General features: G+C 44.0%; 1 protein-coding gene across 1 annotated transcript in view; it reads left to right on the top strand.

Annotated features, from left to right (window-relative positions):
- The window catches only part of LOC101527740 (contactin-associated protein-like 5), a 308,863-nt gene that overhangs the window by 231,007 nt on the left and 56,938 nt on the right, over nt 1-20,918 (top strand). Inside the window, exons 13-16 of the mRNA XM_058657017.1 lie at nt 2,523-2,650; nt 2,843-3,013; nt 8,822-9,040; nt 16,792-17,031. Coding sequence (XP_058513000.1) covers nt 2,523-2,650; nt 2,843-3,013; nt 8,822-9,040; nt 16,792-17,031 — 758 coding nt within the window. The remainder of the gene's footprint in view (nt 1-2,522; nt 2,651-2,842; nt 3,014-8,821; nt 9,041-16,791; nt 17,032-20,918) is intronic.

Genomic DNA, 20,918 nt, shown 5'->3' with positions numbered 1-20,918 from the left:
AGGAGACAGAACTTTCTTCCAGACCTTTTGGGTAACTTCTGAATACAGCACTTCAAAAAACAGCTGCTGTAAAACGCATTTCTTTAGATATTTCGTGCTTACGTTTGTATTCAAGATGAAATAATATGTGCGTTGGTTACCAATTTTTGAAGCTTAAGTTGCTATCATAGTACATAGTCTCTTGGATAGAACCACAGCAGAATACAGGGGGGAAAATGACTTGATGTGCCTGAGGTTGCTGAGCGATGACAGCAGAACAAGGACGGGAAATGACACGGGTGTCACCATTGCCTTTTCTTTGTGGAGTTTACTTCTGATCAGGGAACCAGGTGAATGACGACACACGATCTCATCGAGTCCTCACAGTCATGTTCGGAAGGAGATGCTAAGCTCACTTCAAAACGCAGCACAATGAGATCTCACAACTAAAGTTGTTTACCTCCCTTAGCACAAAGAGGACTGTGGACCTAGGATTCCAAAACAAATACACGCACTTCCTGGGCCCTGTGCTTCAGCATGCGGAGACCCCATCATACGACTTGGTCCCTGACCTTCAATGGTGTGAGCTGACCCTCCTGTTTCCCCATTTTTAAACTGAGCTAAGACCACCCTATGTTTAGGGATGTTGTGTTAGGGGAAAAAAAAATCTATGTCTGTACATATCTGTCCCCAAATCAATGGTGCATTCAATAGCAATGTTTTACATCCAATTTTTGCTCATAGTCAAACAGCATTATTTTTTTGAGTCTTTTACAAATCGTATTAGTATACAGAGAACAAATTTCATGCATTCGATACAATTCCAAAGGGACAACCACACTTCTTTCACTCCCTAGATTCAGCCCCTCTTTACCTTCCTCCCCTATCTTCGTCATTTTTTGCAGGTGTCATTTTTTTTATTACACAATTTCTTTTTCTTCTATCTGTATCTTTTTAGGGGGTGTGGTGGAGGTGGTGATGCCATAGAGACCACGCCCAGCCTCCCAACTGCTTCAGTACCTGATATCACCCAGGGTCTACACCGTGTAGCATGTTCTGAGGGTTCTGCTCAATTTGTTTTGCTTTGTTCTGAGATGCTGTTGATATCACTGCTCCCAGGATGAGCAAATCCTTCCAAGGTTAATCGGCTGACATAATCCACCCTTAGAGTCTGCAGTCGCCCAGAAGTTTGTTGTCAAGCTTCGCTGGGGTGGTTAATCAATATGTTCTGCTGCTTTCCTCTGCAAATCAGCCCTGCCCACCACATACTTGGTCCTCACATACACCAGAGGGAGCTACAACCCAGTCAGAGTGACCCCCAGTAGCCCCCACTGGATGGCCCCCCAGCTCTGTGCCTGCCAGCATGTGCAGTGAACTGGTCTGGTCTGTCCCACATCCCATTCAGATCTCATACACATCATTGGGCACCGAAGCCTGACTCAACCCAACCAGCTCCACTCTCCAGCCCACACTCATGCCAGTGGGTGCCATCACCTGTCGAGTCAGGCCTGGCCCCAGTCCCGGTTCTCATAAACAGCATTATTCCTGCTATTTGCCCCTACGTACAATTCAAAAACAGGAAAGCACAGTGGTTTTGCCTAGTTCTTTTTGCCATTTTTGTGAAAAGCTGACTGTTCAGTTCTTTGTGTAATTAGCAAGAACAAAGGTGAGATTTTTGAAGTGAAGAATACAATGAAAGCCGCACAAGCCGCACCGTCATTACAATGGCTTCTTTTTAACCTAGAGCTAAAAGGTGGTAAGAAGCAGTTAAAGCTGGGCAAGACACCCTTGGCAGGTGGATAAAACATATCCTTAGAGTGATCCTCAAGCAGGATTTCTAATGGTTACTTCATGTTATCTACAGGATAACCCCCACCCCCTTTTTAAGATCTATTTTTATTGGTGAGGTGGCTTTACACAGATATGGAGAGACAGAAATGTCTTCCACCCACTGGTTCACTCCCCAAGTGGATCCAATGCCAGGAGCCAGGAGTTTCTTCTAGGTCTCCCTCCCAGGAGCAGGGTCCCAAGGCTTTGGGTCATCCTCTGCTGCTTTCGTAGGCCACAAGCAGGGAGCTGGATGGAAAGTGGAGCAGCCAGGACATGAACCAGTTCTCATATGGGATGCAGGTGCTTGCAGGCCAAGAATTAGCCAGTGGAGCCCTTGTACCAGCTGCTAGCCCATCTGTTGAAGGGAAAGAGAGGTGTTTAATGTCCCTTCAGCACTGCATCCAGCAAGTGAGATGCTCTTAGTCACAAGGAGTACCAGCTGCCTTTGTAAAGTGTGCTTTCACAAACACATTTAGGAAGGTGTGAAACCCACTTGTGCTTGGATACCAAGCCATGAGTTTTGTAAATGGCGTTCCAGCCTTTTACACACATTGGCGAGTCATAAAAGGCCTTCTGTTACCCTTCCCAAATGATCACCCTGCTGCAACGAGCAAAAATTATTTCTCAAAGGAATGATCTTAGCAGAGAAACCCCTGGATCAACCACATTTTGTGCTCTTGTTAATTAATTCTCCTTAACTTTGTGTCTTGCAGGACAAATTATACTGGCTTCCTCTCCTTCAAAGACCACTTGCCTGTCACTCAGATCGTCATCACTGATGCCAACAGATCCAACTCAGAAGCTGCTTGGAGAATCGGGCCCTTGCGTTGCTATGGTGACCGTGAGTACCACACAGAAGCAAGCTTTCAGTCTTCATCACATGAGCCCGAGATGGTTCTCCTCTCCTTATCCCTGCTCCTCCCATCCCCACCATGTGTCCTGTTCTTGAAACCGATCCATATGCCCCACGCATGCTACACCCCGTGAAAAAGGATGATCCATGCTGAAAGCTTTTTTTTTTTTTCATTTGCAGGACACTTCTGGAATGCCGTCACATTTGACAAAGAAGCCTCGTACCTCCACTTTCCTATTTCCCATGCGGAATTCAGTATGGATCTGTCCTTCTTTTTTAAAACCACGGCTTTATCTGGTGTTTTCCTGGAAAATCTCGGCATGAAAGACTTCATTCGACTTGAAATAAGTTGTAAGAACCCTCAGTTACAAACCTAACATTACCTGTCATCAGACCATGATATACATATGTGTGTATATATATATATACATACATATATATATGATTTATTTTCATTGGAGAGGCAGACCAGACTCAGTGAGAGAAAGGAACAGAGAGAAGGGTCCTCCATCTGCTGGTTTCATTCCTCTTTCCGCCAACCACTAACACTTATATGTACTGTCAAATTACTTTCACTGGAGCTTCGTCAAACTTGCAATGATAATCGCATGTTCATCTGAGGCCAGGGCACTCAGGCACACTTATGAGAGACTCTGAGTCCTGGCAAAACTTCATAATAATATGGAAAGAGCCTGACTGACCACTTCCGCCCGGCACGCTGACCAAGTAAGGGCAATGGCTGTCCAGCTGATAAGGTCCTGGGATTTTATGTGCCTGCACACAAGGGATGGGGCACCGAGGTAGAGAAGAGGCTTTTGGCTCTGTGCATGCTCCAGGCATGTTCCGCGCATGTTCCAAGGGTGTATTTGGAGTCTGCCTGTGGCGTGTAGCATTGGGTACTCGTTAGGTCAGGTGGAGGCAGGGTCCAGGTGGTGCTGTCGGTTACCATAAGCGTTCTCCACGGGGTGAGGTGGGAGTCATCCATCCTGGGCTCATCCCCACACCACTTCAGGAGGTATTCTACCCTGTCCCGCCTAGCATTTAAAATCTACTATGTATATTCCAAAAATACCCAAGGATTCTTATTACGGTGCCTGTTTTCTAAATGAGAAGTATTTCTTACCTGCTACTTTAAGTTTCCGCACCCCAGGACCGTTCTCTTTGCACCCCACATGAAAAGCAGAAAAGATGATCGGGATGCTTTGGGTACCATTCCGGTTGACCTCTTGGTGGTCCCTTTGCCTCACAGCTGATTTCCCTGGCACAGCTCCTCCCACTGGGAGGCTGTGATGACCTCCTGAGTCATCGCATACTCTCTCTGCTACTTCTTCACAAGCAGTGATGTAACTAGTGAATTTCATGTGAGTGTAGATCTTCTTTTAAAAAAAAAAATCTCTTACATACAAGTGACATGCAGCCACAACCGTAACACAAAATGAAAAAGAGATAAAATATTATTGAATATTTAATGTGTAATCAAGTATGTGTGTGTGTGCGTGTGTGTGTACAAAAAGCAAAGTGTATCCCCCTGCTGTTATCCATTCTACACTTTTTATAGCAAGGGAGAACATGACTCCCTGTTGGTATGGTGCAGTGACAACATGAGAATGTCTCCCTCTGAGACTTTTCTCATGCTGATCCCTGTTTGATCGCATGAGTCCATTTCTAACACATATTCATGTTCCAATGAGAGTACAGAGTACTGGCTTAGTTTATCCGTCTTCTGTCTTAATGACCAAAAGCTATTGTCTGTTCATTGCAAGGCAGAACATGTTCCACGTGAAGGAATGCAAATAAGGACTCTAAATGCAAAGTTATATTTGGTAAAGATTCCTAAAAATGCCATTTTAAGTCAATTCCAAAAATGATATATTGCCTCAGCACTTTTTTTGTGTGATTTACCTTAAATAAGACTTCCAAATGTCTATGCAATCAAAACTACATATCTTCAACAGAAAGCTTACCATAATTTTCTTGTCTAACAGGTAAAAGTCTAAAACTTCCTAAGGAATTAGAATTGCTGGAACGCTCTGAGCACACCACGCGTGTTTTTCACATTCATTCCTTAACAGTAGACACAATGTTAACAATGGCAGCTCAGAAAAGGCAAGAGTGAACATCAGCTCCTAAGGTTTTATTCTTGAGAAGCAAACATAGACATGTGATTTTACACTGCCAAAAGCAAATGACATATCTAGAGGTTTTCGTGTTAATATTCCCCCCAAATATAATCGTTAAGTTGTAAATAGTATATAATTGTTTGAGTTTTTTTTTTAATGTATCAGTAAACATTAACAATTACTTACACATCTGTTTAAACAGACCAAGAAAAGATTTTTGTTGGTGTTAGAGGAGGAATACATTAGCATTGACATTGCTTAGAACTTGTGATACGTGATGGTAACAAATACATATGAAGTTTTAGTTTCTGCTGTTGTTGTTATAGGTTCTCTGCCCTCAGCATTACCCCTTACTGTTGGATACAGGGTGGACCGTCCCCAACACCTTGCCCTCTGTCGATGTTAACTCTTAGGCTTGTTTTTAGATGTTCCTTCTCTCTGGGTATAAATGGATGTTTTCTGTGTTTGGATTGTGGTCACTGACTCTGACGCCAATGCTGTGAGTTATCGGGGCCTTCCGTCCCGCAGAAGAATTCACCCAATACTCCAGGCTCTATATCAAGAGGCACTTTATTCTTCCAACCAGTCCCTTTCCCAGCCGGTCGACTTGACTTCTCCCTTTTCCTCCTGTTTCTCTTTGCTTCATTCCCCAGTCTCCTCATCGCCCTTAGTCTTCTTCTGTCTGTCCATCCCAGTCATACCCTGTCCTCCATCTCAGTCCATCTGTCCATCTCCGTCTCCGTCTTCTTCTTCCTGTCCTGTCCCTGTTTCTTCCTGGAACACCCACCACTATATACAATCCTAGTCCAATCAGCTTAAAGGTCATCGATGCATGCGGCAGGCACGCCAATCATAGCTCTGATCACGCGTAGCACACGCGCTAAGCATGCAGCTACGGGCCAATCAGAAGGCACTTCCTGAAACCTGTGTACCGCTAAGCTCCCAGGGGAGGAGAGGTCTCGGCGCCATCTTAGGGCACACGTGCAGTGCTCCCGACAGTGAGTATAGGAAATGACCTTGAAAATAGGGTCTGAGCAGCAAACATTACAAATGTGAGAGTTCCAGAGAAGGAAACAAGAGCTCTGAGCAGAAGAGGGGTTGGAGATGTTTGTGTAAGTCAGCAACAATTCAGCACACAGCTGGAGGCTTCTTAAGGGTACAGGCTGTGAATGAGAGGAAGCTCTTGTGGCTTTGTAATTAGCAACCTTCAGAACCATCTTGCCCAGGCTCTGCAACTGCAGAGTTCATGCCAACTATTTCGTAATAGCCTCGATGTAAATTTAATAGAAATTAGGTCTCACGGCTTTTTGATTCATTAAAGCAGTGGCAAATGTCAAGACACATTACCACAGGGCAGTGAGGGATGCTTCAGTGTTAATTACATATCAATGTCCGGTGTGTTTGTTCTATGTCATACGGCATGACTTGTACCAAATAAATTAAGGTGCTTTTGATGTAAGCTGGTATTAATCAAACTAAAATCCACAGATGCCATAGATTGGTGCATTATTCGTCAAATAACTGGTGCAGATGACTTCCCAAACCAACTAGATTTTGTAGCCAGACTTCATATTTCCCAATTTTATTATTCTTATTTGAAAGGGAAGAAGTCCATGTTTGTTGAAAAGCTTGTATCTCACACTTAGGAAATATATCTGCATTAATATTCATAATTTAGGCCAATTAAAAAAGAAAGCATTCATAGCAAGAAATCTCTGTGGCTACTTAGACAATGGCCTTCTAGCAGATGCAGTGGCTCTGAATAGATTTTAGTATCATCCCCAATGGCGTGTCTGGGCAGCAGCTTCCAATGTGCATTTATCCAAGTTGCTGGCAAGGAAGCAGCAGGCTTTCTTGAAATTTTCTTTCTATTTCCTTCTGGATCACTTTGTGAGGATCACATTTGAGTTGTGTCACTTTGCGATTAGTCAGTGGTCTAGGAGAAGGCAATCTACGCCCAAGGTCCCGGTGATTGTTTCAGATGGGACTGTAAAAGAAGAAGGGACTGTTTGGGCCAAGGCAGTGCAGTTGCTGGTTTCTGCAAGTCAATATGACACAGTAGGAATAGCCATGGTGACGTGTGGAACCCCGTGCGGATCCTATTCCCTCTTCCTGAAACAGATTTGTGAGACCACCTGTGCATCTTTCCGCTACCTGTTCAGGCAGTATTGAGTGGTGATAGCCAGATGTCAATCTGATCTATTTGAATACTGTTAATAGACAATCCTACCTGAACTGACAATGTGTTGATGCTGGGACGCGAGGCTCAATTCAGATGACACAGAGCTGGTTGGACTTGGCAGCTGAACAGCGTATTTGGTGATGCGTGTTCTCTTTCTATTCTGACAGCTGATAAGCAATTCGAGTCCAAAACTAGCCCTGGCTGTGGGAGAGTTACAGCCCACAGATAAGGAGCTCTGCCCCTTTCTTAGTTGGTTTCCCAGTCAACCCCTTGATGTACAAATCATTGGAGCCCCTGTGGAAAAAAGATGACTTCGGCCAGGAAAGGTTGCAGATGGTTTCACACAGGGAAACCTCTATGCTTGGGAATGGAGCCAATTTTGTCTAAAACCTAATGAGGAGTTAAGATTGGTAACTTTCCAAAGTAGATCTTGGATATTGTCAGAAAAATGGTGGCAGTCATGAGGAATCAGTTGCAGTTTCCTGAAGTGAATTTCAAGTTCGACATGTATAATTTGTAAGAATCACCTGGAAAGCTATAAGGAATGAATAAATAGCTACTGTTTTTCTCAATGTATGAAAATCATTACTTTTAGGTACAGTTGTAATCCTGGTAGTGTTTGGGAGCTAATGCAGGGTAGATCATTTTCTTTTTTTCTAAGTGATCAAACTTAATTTTTTCCTGATTCCTAATGTAAGTTCAAAGGGGTTCTTTGATCCATTTCCATCTGAGTTAGGTGGAGAGAGATTTAATTTTTAATTTTCAGAGTTACCCTACCAAGGATATTGCCAAATGTGATATTAACTTGAAGACATTACAGCCAGAACCTCAGAGAATAATAACAATTGATGCTAATTATAATCGTAGTTTCTGAGTTACGTGGTGACCCTGATTTGACACGTAACTAAATACCTAACAATCATTTTCTCACTTTGTTTTCAAACAACCCAGTAGCTGTCCTATATGCAATACGATTTTCAGTGCTTGACTTATCTTTTAGTGTAGGTAGGGACGATGAACCCAGAGAGGGCAAGTGTAGGTATCAAGGTCACTGGCTTCAGGAGGACTGGAATGTCAATCCAGCCAGACCTCGCTGCTTTCCGGAACAACCTCAGGAATCATGACTGGGAGGGCTAGAGAGGACAGAGTACTACTCTATCGGAAGCTAAGGCAGAAGACATCCAGGAACATCTAGCAGTTTTCTTCAGGACTGATGTTTCCGTAGACACTTTCATGTATTTATTTTTATTCTGGAGATACAAACTGTGATTGCCATCTTATTCTCAAAGAATCCATGTCCCCTGCAACACTCCTCAACACTCCTGTCTCAAATCTATAGCCCAATTCCTAAATTTGAAGAGTAAGGGGCCAGGCGCGATAGCGTTAACAGTTAAGGTCCTCGCCTTGAACGTGCCGGGATCCCATATGGGCACCGGTTCTAATCCCGGAGGCCCTGCTTCCCTTCCAGCTCCCTGCTTGTGGCCTGGGAAAGCAGTCGAGGACTTTGGGACTCTGCACCCCTGTGGGAGACCCTGAAGAGGCTCCTGGCTTTGAATTGGCTCAGCTCCAGCGGTTGCAGCTGCTTGGGGAGTGAACCATTGGACGGAAGATCTTCCTGTCTGCATATCCGCCTTTCCAATAAAAATAAATAAATCTTGAAAAAAATTTGAAAACTAAAAATCAATCGCATGCACACACATACTCACACACCCTTAATATTTGATGTTGGCCACTGCCAGGGGTGACTCCAATCCTGGCGAGGTTTTGCAAGAAGCACTCTCCTTCGTGATGTGGACTTAACCATCCTTCCCTCTGCGCGCTAGTCACTCCCTTCAACCCTCTTCCTCTTCCCTTCAGCTCCTTCTGAGGTCACCTTTGCCGTGGATGTCGGAAATGGCCCAGTGGAGCTCATCGTCCAGTCTCCGTCTCCTCTGAATGACAACCAGTGGCACCACGTCCGGGCTGAGAGGAACCTCAAGGAGACCTCACTGCAGGTGGACAACCTCCCCAGGAGCACCAGAGAGACCACGGAGCAGGGCCATCTCAGACTGCAGCTCAACAGCCAGTTGCTTGTAGGTAGGAGACATCTTAAGGCATCCGTTGTGTGAGTGACCATTCAAGACCACACTGTGGGTGCAAGAAAAATGCTCCTTTATGTTAGGCCTGGGGAATGATTGTAGTATGTCATAATGCTCTTGGAGTCACAGATATAATTCTGCAGATCTTTTCATGGATCACCAGCTATAAAAAGATTATACTTACCATCCACCAGTGTCATGTGGTCTCAGGCTCTTCTAGTGTCTTTCTGGACGCTATCTTCAGATGTTCAGGAGCTGTTATTATGTTTGCATTTTTATCAACATAATCAATAGCTGCTCTTGGGAACTGACTTTCTGCTGCAGGAAATACAGGACTCAAGTCAGAGGGCCTCCTTTGCCAGTGATTCCTGACTAATGAAAGAGAGAGGAAGGGCTTAAGCCATCTCAGAGGGGTTTTAGTGATTGTAATATGGCTGAAGCAAGAGCTTCTGTTTTGAAGTCAGGAAAGCTGCTTGATAGGTTGTAGACTTAGCAACACTATACATGGTCACCAAGTATTCAACTTTCTGCTTCCCACTCCCTCCAGGAGACTGGAAGTCAGCCCGTGGCACCATGTTCATCAGCTGGCAGCCACTGCTGGCCATGAAACTGCAAGGATCTAAGTGACCCTGAGTTCTCTCTCATTCCATAAGTGGTCAGTGAACTGCTAGCAAGTCAGCACCATGATGGTTGAGGAGTATGGATAGGTGGATTCAGAGGGAGAAAGAGAGAGACTCAAAGAAAGCAGGGGTTCGAAAGAAGTGTTCCTTCCGCAGCGCTTGACCCTTCGCTCTATGAAAATTGACACTATTTTTCCTTTCTCATAATGTATTTGTTTTGGTAAGCATGAGAGAAAGAGAGAGAGAGGGAAACAACTTGTTGACCTCAGTCCAGATAATTTCCCAGATATCCTTTGAGGGGACCACAAAGATCCCATGGCAACTAGAATTTAATTCTTTTAAAGACGTGTTTCTCATGAGCATCTCACAGAGCTCATCGAGAGGATCTCTTCAAGGTGGGGACAAAGGGCTTTTTGTGATTTCAACACGTGACAGAGCTTTTAAGTCGGAGATGCTATAGCCATTAGAGTGTCCTCTTGCCTATAAAACTTGAAGCTGAGATCCATAGCGCCTTCATGTAAATGCCACTAATGTCAATGAGTTACAGTGCATCAATTTACGTGGATTTAACTGTGTTTATTTATCTATGCATCTACTGCCTTACCCATTTCTGCACTGCCTAGTTCCATCACCACTTGTAAAATGCCGTCATGCTCAATGGGCAATTCCTCTTCCTCAAAAGTAGTTCTTTTTAATTTAATTAAAAGAGACAAAGAATGGTGGATAGACAGAGGCACACCCCCCATTTTCAAGTTCACATCAGCTGTGTAATAAGTGCTTGGTTGCTGTGTAATGAACTACACGTGCAAGAGCCACTCTGTGAGCGCTGTTTCCACAAGGATGAATGATGAACAACCACTTGCTTCCTCCTGTGTCTTGCATCCTTCAGCTCGCTGCTCTGAGAAATCAGATCCTTATCGCTCCACACGGTTGGAGAGACCATGGCTCCTTCCACTTATGTCATCAGCAACAGAATCACCCACTCAGCAAAATCGCGCCTCTGCCTTGAGAAGTTGAGAGTTGGATGCCTTTAATCCATCCCCATAGTCCCTTTTAGTATTCTCTACTGTCCCCTAAAGCTTAAGCAGCTTTTGAAATGTTTATTACAACCGCTTCCACTCCAGTTGAAGCTCATTTCATCATACAGTGGTCTCCATGGAGATGATAATGGGTGATTGCTTGGATATTTTTCCTATTGGCATAACACATCAAGGATATAGCTTTGCAATTTTTGAAAGACGTGTATGTTTAGTAATTTGGAAGGCAGAGAGAGAGGGGAAGAGAGAGAGAGAGAGAGATCTTCTGTGCTCTGGTCCACCCCCCAAATTTCTGCAAAACCAGGACAGTTCCAGACTCCAGTCAGTAACCCCAAAACCATGCTGGTCTCTCACAGGGGTGATAGGAGCCCAAGCACATACGTCTTGTTCAGTTACTTTCCCAGGTACATTATCAGGGTCCTGAATTGGAAATAGATATGGCATCACAATTGACTGTCGTTATAGATCTTATTACTAAACTTGACTGAGACACCATCAATTGTACCATTAATATTCTTACAGCACGGTCCTAAATTCTTTAATTAAAACAATGATTTGAATTGATATTGCCACTATGTATTAAAATCTGCAGAACACGTAAAACCATGGGTCTCAGGCCAATAGAAAATAAACTCACGTATGGATTTTATGTAACTCATTCGCGGAAGAGGAAGCATGTAAGATGTTATGATCTGAGAATATCTGAAAGCAAAAATTTTTATATACAGTTTAATAAGAAGGAGAAGTTTGGATAAAGAAGCTGTTGGGTTGAATATAAACTGTTTAATGTGCAACAGACCATTTTTTTTAAAATCATCTGTCACACTGGAAAATAATTGAGTAAAAACTCTTTGCATCTCATTGGGAGACTATTGCCAATGCTTTTTGTACTTTGAGTTCTAGTTGATTAGATTTTTGACAGCAGCATTGCCTCACACACTTGATGACATGTTCATCATCAACTTCCTGCCATCCCCTTCTGCAAAGGAGGCTCCAACAAGACAGAGTCCCAGAGTGATTATTGTGTAAATGCGCTAAAATGCCAAGGAAGTGTCAATGTCTGAAACGTGAGACTGGCTTGACCCTTGCGTGCTACCGACTCTGTCCTTCCTGTGGCTCGTAGCATGTAACAGGCTTCTGGGTTGAGTCCATCATTCTGGGTCAGCTGAAGCTACAAGTAAGGGAGAATTCCAGCAAGGCATAACTAGAGTTTTATTTCATCTGTTGATCCCTTTGAATGAGCCTGTGGTACAGTTCTGAGGGGTATCAGTTCTGGGCAGAACTGGTGGTCTGTACTGGAGGATGACTGATGCTATGTGCCTTTGTTTTGGTCACAGTGTATGTCCAACCTACTGCCCCCTTAGCATTTGATGTGGATAATGAATGCACCCGGTTGGCTGTTGACTTCAGGCAAACATAGTTTAACAAACTACCCCATTGTACATTAAAGGAAGAAAAAGGAGGAAGGAAGGAGGGAAGGAAAAAAGGAAGGGTGAAAGGATGGAGGGAGTGAGGAAAAGAGAAAGGAAGAAAGAGAAAAGAAAGAAGGAGGGAGGGAAGAAAAGAAAACCAAGAAGGCAGGAGGGGAGCCAAGGTGGAGGGGGAGAAAGACACAGAAATGGGCGTAAACAGAGAAGAAAGAGTGGCTGAAAGAAGAAAGTAGTACTAAATTAAGAGATGCAATTCAGTTTTTTAACCTTGAAAAGTTGATTTATTTGATTTATTTAAAGGGCAGACAGGAAACCAGTCACTTTACTTCCACAATGGTCTCAACAGTTGAGTCTTATCCAGGACAAAGTCAGGAGCTGGAAAGTTTGCCTGGGTCTCTCACAAAGATGATGGAACTAACTTTTTGAGCCATTACTCACTGCAGCCCCCTCCCAGGGTATGTATTAGCAGGAAGTTGTAATTGGAAATTGGTCTGGCATTCAAATCCAAGTACTGTAATAGGAGATGCAGGTGTCCCAGGGCAATGTTTGAATTGCTATCCTGGAGGCTTCTTTCAGGAATTTTCTTAGCACTGTGTTTGAATTTTGTTTTGTCTTGGTTTTGAGAATGTGCATTAACGAGCAGGCACGCAGGAGAGAGACTTAGAAGCTGTTGTGCTTTGCTCAAGGAGGGTTCAATGAATTGAGATGCTTCTCTGCAAGTAATGAATATTTGTCAGACTGACACGTGGAGCTTTTCTGGGACAGGCTTAGAAGGATGACAGAAATGTTTTTAAGGGTGGATTCATGCTCAGTCCAAGGAAACACCATGATAACGGGCCCATTTGGTGCCAGTGGCCAGCTTAGGAGTCTCATTCAAAGTTGCTTCTGGTCCAAGTTGTCAAGAATGATATGTAAGTCAAGAGGATAAGTGAATTTCTGTTTATTGTATTGTCAAAGAAACTATGCAAAAGAACAGATGAGAGGAATGAAGGTGAATAATCACTTAGTTCTGCTATTGGTTGAAAATGAGTAATGTAAAAGTTTCTTCTGGGATCTGGGCATGCAGAACTGTGTGCAGGCCTCCAGGTTCACCCGTTCTGGCTTTCCTCCAGGCTTTGTCCCATAAAATCCAACTTCTGGTATGCAATCGTATGTTTGGGGGCTGGAGTTATGGCTCAACATCCGGGCTCATCCATACGGGGCACATATGTCCCGGCTGCTCCTAACCAGTTACCAGTTTATGGTCTGGGAAAGCAATAGAGCATTGTCCAAGCCCTCGGGACCCTGCACCAACGTGGAAGAGCAGAAGGAGGCTCCTGACTCCTGGCTCTTGGCTCTGATCTTCAAATTACCTCAATTCCAGCAATCCATCCTTTAGGGGAGTAAACTAGCTGGTAGATCTATTCTCTCTATCTCTCCTTTTCCCTGTAATTTTGCCTTTCCAATATAAATGATTTAATCTCAATAGTATGTTTGATCTCTCTCATATATATGGATATAGTTAGAACCATGACATAGCTTTGATTCTGAAATATTTCGCATATTGACTGTACCTGTTGCCAAAAAAAAAAAGACTGCACTTCTGAAAAGTGACTATAAACATCTTTAAGGATGCTACTGCATGCTCTTTGCTCCTAGAATATTTTAGATAACTGTCAACAAACAAAAGTGCAAGCATGTAAAAATAAAAGTGTGTTAGAGTAATAGTAGAAGAATTAACCACATTCAAGGAACTGAAACAATGGGTCAATGACTACATTATGACCTTGCAAACCTGGGACCCTATGTGGGCATTGATTCATGTCCAGGCGGCTCCACTTCCCTTCCAGCTCCCTGATTGTGTCATGGGAAAGCAGTCGAGGATAGTCCAAAACCTTGGTACCCTGCACCCATGTGGGAGACCTGGAAAAGCACCTGGCTCTTGGCTCAGCTCTGACCATTGCAGCCATTGGGAGAGTGAGCTAGCGGTCTTAAGATATTGCTCTCTGTATCATCTTCTCTCTGTAAATCTGCCCTTCAAATAAAAATAAATACATCTTAAAGAAGGAAAGAAAGAAATGCCCTCAAGGGTCAGGGAGGCAACATGAACGAATGAAGTGATCACAGAAGGCCATAGACTGAGGACAAAGTTCCTACTTCACCTGAAAGCAGCTGACCCTGCTCTAGCTGCAGTTGGGGTTTGCCAACCCAGGGAGTCAGGTTCATGGCCCATAAGGCTTCTGATTTTTTTTTTTTTAGGAGAGATTGACTGGAGTTCCAGAAGTAATTTTTCTAAGCAGAAAAATTAATAGATCAAATACCAGGCGGCATAAATATAAATGAAATATAAACTGAGTGTGGATGGATGCATGTGTGTGTTTTTGATTCCAGGGATGGAGTAATGAGGATATTGCGGTACAAGAATCAAGAGTAAAGATGCATTTAAACAGACGGAGAATCATTAGCCAGGGTGAAGCAGAGAGGGCAGATTTCAGGATAGAGGCGTGCACAGGCCCATGGAGAGGGGCACATGGAGATTGATGGGTCAGGGAAGCAGTGGAGACAACAGAGTGGCGTTGCAATGATCAGATACCCCAGTGGCAGTCAGTGAGCGGCAGTCTGAACTCTGAGAGCAGCAAGAACTCCCACGGCAGCCAGGTGGGAAGAGGAATTCACAAGAAGCTCAGGAGGGGAATGTAGGAAAAGAACTGCTCGTCCTGCTGATTTGTTTGATTCAACCAACAGCAGAGAGAAGAGTCAGCTCCAAGCAGGTGGTACAGGAACAGGGTGGACCTCACAGCCCCGACCCCCAACCAGTGCCACATTGGGTACCATTACTGTGTAGGGAAGCAAAGGTGTTGGGACTGTGAGGACAGCAGTAAACTGCACATGCGCTAAGCCTGGAGCTAACCCATTTCTGGCTCAGTGTGTGGCACTGTCCCATACCAAAGAGGTACCGATATGGCGTCCTACAGGTTCCCCCCAAAACAGGTCCAGGTAGCCCCAAGACCTAATGGCCAAGAGATACAGAGCTCCATCAATGCCATGTCAGGTGCCATTTTGTACAGGCTGTGGGACCGAAGGAATGACCTGCACATGTGCTAAGCTGGGAGCAAACTCCCTTCCAGCTCAGTGCATTACCTGGAGCACACAGGGAAAATAGTAGAAACTTTGGCAAACTATGGGTCCTACCCAAAATAGGTCAGAGTGGCCCTCAGACCTAACAGCCAGCATGTTGTGGCAAGATCAGCATCACCAACAACCCAATGATTTAAGACACCTGGCGTCTCCCTAATCCTGGGAACTGCTCAAACCAGAAATGGAAGAAAGGTAGTGCAGGCACAGACAGGATCACAGGAGGTGGAGGGTGGTGAGGCAGGAGCTGGGGCTGTGGAGACTGTGGTAGAAGTCTAACACAAAAGCCCAAGCCTGAAATGTGAAGGAGAGAATTTGGAGAGGAGGTAAGGAAAATACCAGAGCCTGTGAAACTGTATCATAAAATATTTTTTTAAAAATGAAAAAAAAAAAATAAAGAGAGCATTGAAGCACACACATTGTGGACAACGGCATGCCAGTTAAATCCAAGACTTGGGCCCAGCAGCATGGCCTAGCGGCTAAAAGTCCTCGCCTTGAACGCACCGGGATCCCATATGGGCGCCGGTTCTAATCCCGGCAGCTCCACTTCCCATCCAGCTCCCTGCTTGTGGCCTGGGAAAGCAGTTGAGGACGGCCCAATGCATTGGGACCCTGCACCCGCGTGGGAGACCTGGAAGAGGTTCCAGGTTCCCGGCTTCGGATCGGCACGCACCGGCCCGTTGCAGCTCACTTGGGGAGTGAATCATCGGACGGAAGATCTTCCTCTCTGTCTCTCCTCCTCTCTGTATATCTGACTTCGTAATAAACTGAATAAATCTTTAAAAAAAAAAATCCAAGACTTGTGAAGATGCATGCTTTATATTGAGAACCTTTGATGCTGGGCAGCTAGAAGTGATTCAGCTTGCATGGAACACTGAATTCACAGTGGAGACTGTGCAAGGAGGAAGTCGCTGTGAAACGGGTGGTGGCATGTATCATTTCAGTTATGCTAGAAATTTCAGTTGGTTCTGGAATGGTGCTTACCACCTGAAGGGCATCAAAACAGTGTAAGAGAAACAGACTTTGGGCATGGTACCCATTCTGACTGCAAAGTGGTGATTGGAAGGGAAAAGTGGGAGCTAAATGTAGAATGGCATTGCAAGGGTTCAGGGGAAGGTGAGGGGCACTCTACCAAGAATACGGCTCTGGGTGCCGAGAGAAGCATTTAGGTGCAGAGAGAAGGGAGAGCACAAAGACACAGACCTAGACGGGGTGGGAAAGGCTACGAGTGAGGCAAGCAGAGGGAGAGATTGGAACTACACTTCTGTACAGTATATCTAAGTCTCACAATGAATTTTCACGGCAAGACTTGTGAAGTGCCAGATTCCAAGGAAACCATAGGCTCTCTCCCTTTTAGGGGCAGAGGTACCTAGAGCCACATGCGTTTTCCCAGGCACTTTGGTTTTCTAAATCTCAGCAAAGCTTTAGTGGAAAAATTCAACACAACTTGTCGATAGAGCCATATGTCGTGTTGCTAAAATGGATGGTAAATCTAAAAGCAATAGCTCCTAAATACTGAAACTTAATTGTCTATTTTCTTGCTCTTAGGAGGAACATCATCAAGACAGAAGGGCTTCCTAGGATGTATCCGTTCCTTACACTGGAATGGGCAGAAACTGAATCTTGAAGAGAGAGCTAAGACCACTTCTGGAGTCAGGCCCGGCTGCCCTGGCCACTGTAGCAGCTATGGGAGCATCTGTCACAATGGGGGCAGGTGTGTGGAGAAACACAATGGCTACCTGTGTGACTGCACCAACTCACCGTATGAAGGACCTTTTTGCAAAAAAGGTATGCCAGATGTAGTTACAGAGAGAGGGGGCAAAAGCAGAGAAATAAAGCAGTGTACAACTTACTGGCTGGCCGGCTAAATGACCCCAAAGGTAGAGTCTGTACCAGACCAAATTTAAGGAGCCTGGAATGCTACGTGGGTCAACCATGGGAGTAACAGGGGTTCAAGTAGTTTGACCATCTCTTGCTGCCTCCAAAGGCCTATTAGCAGGGAACTGGATCAGAAACAAAAGGTGCCAATGGGACTTAAATCAGCTCTCCATATGGGACACAGCACTGCTGGCAGAGCGTTCATGTACTGCTCCACAGTGCTGGTATCAGGCTCTTGTGCAACATTTTAACCCATTTGGGCTGTGGTCAGGCCACCTGATCTCCACAGCCCCGGAAAGCCCTCATCATATACTCTCATTCAGTCTCCCTTGGTTTAAACCCCATCTCTTCATCCTCATGCAGTTGAACTGGCTGTACAATTACAGTACAGCACACCGTTGACGGTCGTGAAGCCACCCAAGGAATGGAAGTGGTGGACTCTCAAGTTTGTGGTATTGTAAGTGACAGACACAGTGCTGGTTCCTGTTCTGCTCCTCAGTCTACAATATCCTCAAAGGATCATAGAATCTGACCCTGGATGAATCTTAGAAATGCTTCATCCTCCTAATTTTGGTTCTTTTTCTGCAAGAAAGAGAACATAGGTATGTTACTCAGAACAACACCAATATCCGGCAAAATCTCCCTGTTCTCCAGATGTCACCCAAGACATATTGAAGTGATTCTGAATTTTAAGTTCTTCATTTACTTGCCAAGGAGAGTGGGAGAATAACCATCATGTGCTGATTCACTGCTCACGTGCCCAAGGCTGTGGCCATCGGCAGGAGCCAGGAGCTCAACATGGCCGTCACACATGCGCATGTGTCCCACACGGGTGGGACCTGCCCAGGCTCAAGCAATGGAGCCATCACTCCCTGCATTTACATTATCAGGAAACTTGGATCAAGAAAAGAACCAGGTGCTAACTTAGACTTTGTAATATTGGACAAAGGCATGTTAACTACCAGGCCTTAAACTCTGGGTTCCCGTTTCATTCCCCAGAAGTCTGAGACTGGTACACAAGTCACACTTTTTGCCCTGGTGCTCCTTCCACACTTTTTGTTGGTTTTGTGAATTCATTACATTGCTCGCTTTTGTCTTGATGGATATCCTTCTTGCATAAGAAGTGATTCTACTGATACGAATTCTCCAGAAAAACTCAAGGGACCCAAGAATCCTTTAGAATCTCATTACCCAGTGTAGGTAGGTACTTCAGGTAGTCCATGGGGAAGTCACATTATGAAAAGTCAGCGCATAGATTTAAAACATTGCTTGCATCAAGGTAAGCTTATCTCGTCCTTCTTTTTTTCATGAACGTTTTGAAGTGTCCTTATATACACTCAATGATTCCCAAACAGGACAAAACAGGATGACTAAGATTTTTCAGTAGTTCTAAAGCTTATGATTAGAAGGATAAGATTTACCTAGTGAAGAATGTAAACAACATTTCAAGATCTATTTAAAAAAAATGTTTTAGTCATGATACGACTTGATTTGCACTCAACTATAGCACTTGTGAATATCTCTTATTCATTCATTAAAACCCATTTTCTAGATACTTCTACCAAATCATGCTTTTTTCAGTCCAATTGGAATCCAAAGACAAATGAAAAGCGTGCAGTGTTTTGTTTGAAAAACTCTGTCATAAATTCCATTGTTTCATCAGACTCTTTCTCCAATTATTTGAAAACATTTGCCTTTGTCTTTGTTGGGAATCATGCACTCAGATGAGCAGGACCTACTGGGTTTTCACAGCGTGTTCCTTGAATAACTTCCAGAATTTGGAATGCCTCCCTTAGAGCACCGGCACATGTGAAGTATAGCGAATGTGAAGCTCACATTGCTAGGCCCAGTTGCTGAGGTCTATAAGCACTATTAATTTCATGACTTCTGTCAAAAAGGCTTCTGTTTAGACTCTCTCTACCCTTCTCCAGGGATGGTCGTCAACTGTTTTCACCAATGACCTGGCTATAAATTTACTCTCACGTCTATTTTGGCTGCTGGTGGTGCCCCTCTGTCCATCTCTATTACGTGTTGGAACATTCTCTATGTAGCTTCCCATCTTGCTTTATTTTTTTTAGTTTTTGATCCATAAGTTAAACATATTTTGTGTAGCCTTATTTTTTTAGCATGCCTCCTATTTCCTGATTTGCAAACTGTTTCTACTTTCTGACAGCTCTTAGGAAATGACTCATCCTATATTCAGGAATCTCAGAGTACACAAGATGGGCTTTTATAGGAAGTGATTTAGCAGTGTCAACTGCCTCCTGGAGTGGTGACTTGAAATTAATATGGTCAGTCATGAGCATAGAGTCTCTGTGGTTCTTCCTTGGGGCTTGGACATGATGGATATCGTGTCATGGTGTGACAAAAAACCATCAGGTTGTTCCAAACAATTTCTATGAAAAGCGACATGTACACTTCGATTATCTTAAACTATTGCCAAAATCACCTTAAAGATCACTTAATGTTGGGGGCTAGCTCTGTGGGACAGACAAATTAAACTGCTTCCTGTCATTCCAGCTTCCAGTATGGGTGGCAGTTTGAGTCCTGGCTGCTCTGCTTCCTATCCAGTTCCCTGCTAATGCACCTTAAACAGCAGAAGCCAGATGAAGTACCTGGTCCCTGATTTCAGTTTAGCCCTGCACCTGCAGATGTAGCCATTTGGGCCGTGAACTAGTGGATTCTCTGTCTCCCCTCTGTACCTCTTCTTTTTCACATACAAAAGTTAACCTTTAAAAGTTTTAGTAATATTTGCGTTCTAGCCGAACACGCAAGTCTTTTTCTTACTTCTTCCTGTGGAACCTTTAAATATCTATGGCAACTGAGGGTGGTGGCTAAGCACCGCCATGCTTGCATCACTTAGTTTCCATAATTACCAAGTTGTGATCATGTAGTCACCTCCTGTCCTTATCCTTTGTGATGTTGAAGCAATCTCCATATATAATGTCACTTAATCTATAAATATCACACCGTGTATTGCTCAAAGAAATGGATTCATTATAAACGCATCTCCTCACGATCATCATCGAGCAATTATGTAACAATAAAAGTGTATTGATATATTTTAATACTATGAAATAGTCGATCCATAGTCAAATTTCTAATCATTTTATTAATTTTCTTGTAAGTTAATTGCATATTCATTAATCTCACATAAACCGCTAGCCTACTCGTTATCCAAGACTGAGCTTTATAACTGCCCTCATTTGAAATCTAATTTTCACAACAGTGATTGAGGCCAGCTATCATTGATGGGAAGACCTGTGTGCTCTGTGGTGTTAGATTTTACCCTTTAATCCTTCCATCATGCTATGATTGACCTCCCCTCCATTCATGCTGCATGTACAAAGGCTGAGTGTGGCCTAGAAGAGCTGAGATGGACAGAACAGGTTTCCCCTTGAGCCAATCTGGTTTTCTCCTTGGACCACACTAATTTCTGGTCATCCTCAGAGTCCACGCTTCAGGGGTCAATCATGGCTGCTCCTACTTCAGGTTTGTCCCAGGCTGCCCTGGACCTCAGGTATTCACACTCTGCAAACTACTATCATTTCTCCTCAGATACCAAAGTGTAGGCTGACTTCTGAATGGATTATAGAAGGGACAATTCATCTCTTTTTTTATCTGCAAACTTGCAGATTTGTTGTTGGGGCAAAAATCCTGTAATAACAGATTAACCAGAGGAAAAAGAAACATGTTGAGTGTATTTAGATGTGCAGTGGATGTTATATGATTGGAAAGTTACCCAAAGTGGTGGCTTAGGGTATGGCCTTAAACAGTATTTCAATAAAGAACAATGA

This window comes from Ochotona princeps, chromosome 29 (assembly GCF_030435755.1).
Source record: "Ochotona princeps isolate mOchPri1 chromosome 29, mOchPri1.hap1, whole genome shotgun sequence".
Taxonomy (NCBI): Eukaryota; Metazoa; Chordata; class Mammalia; order Lagomorpha; family Ochotonidae; genus Ochotona; species Ochotona princeps.
Note: the sequence above shows the minus strand (reverse complement) of the source record. Positions and strands in the feature narration are given on the sequence as shown.